This window comes from Haplochromis burtoni, unplaced genomic scaffold, assembly GCF_018398535.1.
Source record: "Haplochromis burtoni strain Fernald_Lab_line unplaced genomic scaffold, NCSU_Asbu1 Contig_660, whole genome shotgun sequence".
Taxonomy (NCBI): Eukaryota; Metazoa; Chordata; class Actinopteri; order Cichliformes; family Cichlidae; genus Haplochromis; species Haplochromis burtoni.
Genome location: NW_024583021.1, coordinates 51,724 through 58,066, shown reverse-complemented (window position 1 = coordinate 58,066; position 6,343 = coordinate 51,724). Strand labels below are relative to the sequence as shown.

General features: G+C 50.1%; 1 protein-coding gene across 1 annotated transcript in view; it reads left to right on the top strand.

The window, feature by feature from the left end:
- Positions 1-1,319: 1,319 nt before the first annotated feature.
- LOC102294453 (E3 ubiquitin-protein ligase Topors) overlaps positions 1,320-6,343 on the top strand; it is a 41,864-nt gene continuing 36,840 nt past the window's right edge. Inside the window, exons 1-3 of the mRNA XM_042215120.1 lie at positions 1,320-1,605; positions 2,654-5,139; positions 6,167-6,338. Coding sequence (XP_042071054.1) covers positions 1,516-1,605; positions 2,654-5,139; positions 6,167-6,338 — 2,748 coding nt within the window. The 5' untranslated portion in view covers positions 1,320-1,515. The remainder of the gene's footprint in view (positions 1,606-2,653; positions 5,140-6,166; positions 6,339-6,343) is intronic.

Sequence of the window (6,343 nt, the reverse complement as noted above, 5' to 3'; positions counted from 1 at the left end):
AACTTGAGTGCAGACTATCTCACGTATTTTTTGGCTAAGTCCACACACAAATCTTTTTTACGCACACACAAAACTTCTCCCACAATTCCACCCAGTGCTTCCTGCAGAAGTTCTCTGATGACTCTGCAATAGTCACTGATGGGGACGACAGGGAGTACAGAGGACTGACCCAAGACTTTGTGGACTGGTGCCAGCTGAACTACCTCCAGATCAACGCCAGTAAAACCAAGGAGCTGGTGGTAGACTTCCGCAGGCACAAGCATTCTCCACTGCAACCACTGAACATCCAAGGTATGGACATTGAGGCTGTGGACAGCTACAGGTACCTTGGTGTTCATCTGAACAATAGACTGGACTGGACTCATAACTCAGACGCCCTCTACAGGAAAGGGCAGAGCAGGCTGTACCTGCTGCGGAGACTCAGGTCGTTTGGAGTGGAGGGCCCACTCCTGAAGACCTTCTATGACTCTGTTGTGGCTTCTGCTATCTTTTATGGTGTGGTCTGCTGGGGCGGCAGCATCTCTGCTGGGGACAGGAAGAGACTGAACAGGGTGATCCGAAGGGCCAGCTCTGTTCTAGGATGCCCTCTGGACCCAGTGGAGGTGGTGAGTGACAGGAGAACGGCGGCTAAGCTGTCATCCCTGATGGACAACATCTCCCACCCCATGCAGCAGACTGTGACAGCACTGAGCAGCTCCTTCAGTGGGAGACTGCGGCACCCACGGTGTGGGACGGAGAGATTTCGCAGGTCTTTCCTCCCCACTGCTGTCAGACTCCATAATAAAAACTTTAACTGATCAAGCACACACATCCATACATATGCAATAATACTAAGTGCAATAATCCTTTCTGTCATCGTTGTATTTTTACTCAGTTGTATATAGCATTTGTATTTGTATTCTATTTTTATCTTATTGTATATTTATTTTATTTTATTCTACTGTATATAGTATTTTATTCTATTCTGTACAGTTGTGTACTGTATTTATTCTTATTGTATCCTAATTTTTGCCTCATAACTTTTGCACTGTCCACTTCCTGCTGTGACAAAACAAATTTCCCACGTGTGGGACTAATAAAGGTTATCTTATCTTTTTACACATACAAATCTTTTTTACACACACACACACAAATTATTTTTACACATACAAATCTTTTTTACACACATACAAATCCTTATTTACAAGTGCAAAATATTTGAGCCCATAGATCCCCCCCTGCTGTCCCTCACACCCTGTGCTGCAGATTGCATTCAGAATCCTCGTACCATCACCCCACCCAACTAGGTGGCAGTGATAAACTGATTGTGGGGGCTGACCACAGAAGAAGACGAAGAAAACTCGACTGTCATTGTATTTCCCATCATCCATCGCGGCGTTTTTCTCGTTCCAGCTGTGAGGAGCGTCGCTTCTGAGGACAGTGACAGGCAGATGTGTGTGTTTCTCACAGCAGTCGGTTTCTAAACGGATCGATACAGTGTGTGTCCGGGGCCATCGCTGAGCTCGGTGACGGCGGATGCCGCTGAAAGCGCGGAGCTCGACCCGGAGGAGGAGAAAGAATCCGGATGAGGAGCAACCCGCGGAGCCTGCTGCTTCCTCAGCTCAGGTACGAAGCTAACAGGCATGCTAACAGGCTGGGGGAAGCCGTTTGTTTGAACCCGGCTAGCTTTGGTTAGCATGTTGGTCTGGTAGCAACCTCGGCATCGGTCCTTCTAGAATATGTTGTAAGTAATAAAATAAACAAGATAATGTTTTAAAACATCATTGTTGTTATGGAGAAAGAATTAAAGAGTAAAGCCAAGTAATTAAACGCAGATTTTTATAATGACCGTAGAAAATAACAAATGTGGGCTAAATGCTAACAGGCAGGGAGCTTCTGTTAGCCAGAGATAGCATGTAGGGTTTTTAAGCAACGATGAGCATCCCTAGCTTGAAAATCTTTAAACAAAAAAACATATTTAATTTAAACAATTAGATTTTTCGCGAATAATCTTTGCAAAATTAAAGGTCTTTATAGAATTGATAGAATTAAACAAAATGGAAGGCTTAGGTAACAGCTAGCTGGTGTGTTAGCAGGCTAACAAACTCAGGGGAGTCCTTCCGTGTCGGTAATTGGGTGAATAATTAGAATAATAATCAGTGTTAATATTAACACAACTGTGTGAAGGGTTTCCACAGACGGAGGGTTAAACAGATGGATGATTTAAACAAACAGAGGCTCTGACAGGTGCAAAGTGTTTACCGCAGAGTTCAATCCTGACTGTGAGCTTCAGTTAGTCAGTGTTAGCACGCTAACATAGTGGCTACAAGGAGCATCAGTGAAGTATAAATCTATAAAGAACAGCACCACAAGAGGGGCTTTGATTTACAGTTAAGTTATTTTTCGATAAAAAGTCAAATATAAAAGCAGAAAGTCAAATGGGTAGCGAAATTTAAAGAGTGACAAAGAAGCAGTAGCTGCTAGCTGTGTTGGTGCCACAGCTTTCCTGTGTTTTTAGATCAAAGTGAAGCACTGGGGAGCCATGTGACCTGATTAATTTGTAATCCAGGACTTTGTTGTTGTTCTCAGCAGGTGTCATTTCACCTGTACTCAACAGTTCTGAATCCTGAAAGCTGAATAAGGACACATTTCTTCCTGCGTTGTTTGTTTTCAGGTGATGGCACCGACGCGAATGAAGCTGCGCGTTCGCCGCCGTGACAATGCAGCCGCAGGTGCTGCAGGACGTGGTGCTGCGCTGGAGGAAGATGAAGAGCAGAAGAGTCGAGAGAGTGGCAGCAGGAGGAAAAACGCTAGCAGATCTTCTACTGCGGCCACATCCTCCTCGTCCTTGTCTCCACCCGCGTCCTCCGCCTCAACGTCAGCACGCCCCCATCTGATGGCAGCAGAGGAGGCGTCGCCTGACTCCAAGTGCCCCATCTGCCTGGACCGTTTCAACAACTTGGCATTCCTGGACCGCTGCAAGCACCGCTTCTGCTTCCCGTGCATCCAGGAGTGGTCTCACAAAAAGCCAGAGTGTCCGCTTTGCAAGCAGCCCTTTGCTTCAATCTTTTACCGGAACCAAGCTGAGGATGACTTCAAGGAATATACGCTACGCTCAGCGCCCCCCAGCAGCAGCGTGGCCGCTACTGTGGCAATGGTGGCAGCGATGGCGTCAGCTGCAAGAAGCAGCCATCAAATGAGGCTAATGCTGAGGCGGCACCGGGTGTCAGAGGCTGGCGAGACAACAACAAGGAGGCGGCGGAGGGAGAGAGGGGCCAGAAGGACGGAGGAGAGGGCAGGGAGTTGGGAGTGGTACCTCGATTCCCCTCCCCTTCCACTCCCTCCTCTTCCTCACCCTCCAGTCGTTGCTGAGGACAGTGAGGATGGGGAGGAACAGAGGATAAGAGGAGGTGCTGATTTGGTGGAGCGCGGTGTGATATTTGAAGGACTAACAGGCCTTGGAGGGGCAGTGGCACCCATTGCCCCCAATGACCGGGCATCACGACGACTGATGACTCGCTTAGCGGCAAGGCAGCGTTTGCAGCGTGAAGGTGGAACCGTGCGTCGACTTAGGGAGAGAGAGACGGTGGCTTTTCGCCGTGGCCTCTATCGCTGTGGCATTCGGGTCCGTGGGGTTGCCGGAGGACACGGCAACGAGGGACAGCGTGACATCACGGCAGATAGCTTCCGTCGGAACCCTGCCCACTTGAACAGGCTCCGCCCCTGGCTGCGGAGGGAGCTCACGGTGCTGTATGGCTCGCACACCTCGTTGGTTGACATCGTTCAGCGCATCATCATGGCAAGGCTCGCCCGCCATGGCCTGGAGAATACACCCAACATAGAAGAAGAGTTGCGGCCATTCTTGCTGGCACGCACTGAGCACTTCCTGCATGAGCTCATCAGCTTCGCCCGCTCGTCGCTCAGCCTGGAGAACTACGACCTGCAGGCGGTGTACGAGCCACCGGACGCTGCAGTGGAACTGGATGGGATGAGCAGCTCGTCCGATGGCAGCTCTGTCATTGCCATCTCCGAGGGGGAGGATGAAGAGAGGGGGGCAGGGGGAGGGTCCGAGGAGAGGCTGGGGAGGGAGGTGGGAGCTCAAGATGACCCCATCCAAACAGCGAGTGTCCTTAGCCTTTCGGGTTGGGACGATGAAACCCCAGGCCCCTCCTACTCCACCGCCGAGCCTTCATCTTCGTTCAGTCCTGCCCTGCCGGAGGCAGCCAATCAGGATGGAGGAGAAAGGCAGGGAGAAGAGGATGAGTGTCTCATCGTTGGGTACAAGAAGCCGATTGCAGAACGGACGCCAGAGTTGGTGCAGCTCTCCTCTGACACAGAAGAAGAGGAGGTAGAGAAGAAGAAAGAGGAGGAGGCTCCTCCTCCCCTCTCTGCAACACCTCCCCTCTCTTACCTACCAGCGATCCCTCCCTCCACATCAGGTACTTACAGAGAGGAGCAGGACAAGGGGCAGAAAATTGGTGAGGTGGCAGGACAGCGCTCACGTGCACGCTCATGGTCAGGGAGCTCTGGTCGGAGCAGGAGCTCTGTGTGCACGCTCAGCCCGGCGACGCCTGGAGAGACTGAGCGGCAGCAGGAGATGGGGAGCTGGAGAGACAGGAAGTCCACCAGTGAGGCAGCAAGAGAGAAGAGGAGGAAGAGAAGGCAAGAACGCAGCAGCAACCAGCACAGGAAAAGTGGCACTCTGTTCAACCCAAATCGCTCCATTTATCCCGCCATGATGCGGCACCGCTCCTCGCCTCCATTTGACTCCAGCGCTGACTCCAGCTCCCCGCCGTCGCCCAGCCCGCCGGACTCCAGCTGGGAGTACCCCTGCGCCCAGGTGTCCCCTCTCACCTCCTCTGCCTCTTCACCATCCCTCTCCTCGTCCTCACCACGTCCTCCCCCACCACCACCGCGGACACCACCGACGCCCACGCTGTCCCCCAGCGACAGCGCTCATCACGGAGAAAAACCCGGCGGGAAAAGGAAATGCAAGAGCCGCCACCTGGACAACAATGTCAAGGATCCCACATGGAGGCCGAGCGGCAGTGGCGGTATTCGCAAGGAGAAGAGGAAAGAGAGGAGGAAGAGGAAGGAGCGAGACAGAGGAAGGAGAAGGGAGAGGCACAGGCGGGCGAGCAGTGGCTACGGTGGCGAGAGGTAAGAGGCCACTGGATTTATTATTATTATTAGACTTTCCAGAAGAGTGTAAATTATCAGTGGTCTATTATTGACTGTTTTTGACAAATTTTGATTTGCAGGATAAGCCGGTTTCACCCACCACCCTCACCTCTGATTTGGGTTTCATTTGACTTGTACCGTATTTTTCGGACCAAAAGGCACTCTGATTTTCTTCAAATTAACAAAAAGGTTGTTTTAAAATCACAGGACAGTGCTTTGAGTGAAAAACTTGAGCTACTAAGTTTTTCGGTAATTTGACACATTTATTTTGCCGACTGAAGCTACCACAAAGCGCGACTTGCACAAGCAGACATGATGTCACTGGTTGTACGGTGAAACTAAGAAACATTTCCTACCTGGGATGTTGCCTGTTGGTTCTCATCGTTTTGACCTCTTGTGATTTTCAAAATCATGTAAATGAATTCCCCACAGGGGATGTGATTTTGAACCCATAAATATTAATGTAAAAGCGTTCCCGCAGGCCAGTGGTGCCTAGCAACATTGTTTATACATTTTGATGTGATGGCTGCTTCTAGCTAGATCTGATTGATAGGTAAACAGAAGAAGCAAGTGTTTAGGTTTTGAAAATGATTATCTTTGGTTAATCACTAAGCTGCAGCTCTTTATTCAGGGGACGATGCACGAAAAATGAGTCCTTTACCACGAGAGATCAGCATTAACGTATTCCTCTTTATTCTGGAAACAGACACAGTTTTGTTGTATTTTCTTAAGTTTAAATGAACCTCAGTCTAATATTAATGTTTGGGATTTTCTTGCCAGCAATGAAAAGGCTTCATGTTCGCGTGTTGTTTCTCCTCTTACTGTTGATTTCTTTTTTTAGAGTTGCTTTCCTGACTCTAAAACTGTCAGCTGAAACATCTCACCAGCTGTTTGGGTGTGAAGTGCTCAGCTCAACAGATGAGGAAGACCTCTCAATAGCTTCCTGTGGTTCAGGTGTTTTAATGACGTTTCCAGAAGTTGCTCACTCCATGCTCTCTCTCTGCAGCAGCCGGAGGTCCAGACAAGACCGCAGCCCCAGCGTGGAGATCATCTACGAGGGCACCATCACCGCCGACGGGGCGCAGCCTCCTGCCCACAAACGGCGCCGGAAACGTCATCGCAAGGCTCAGCAGAGCAGGTACGAGGTGTCACACTGCTGGGAGGGGAAAAAAAGGTTTGTTTT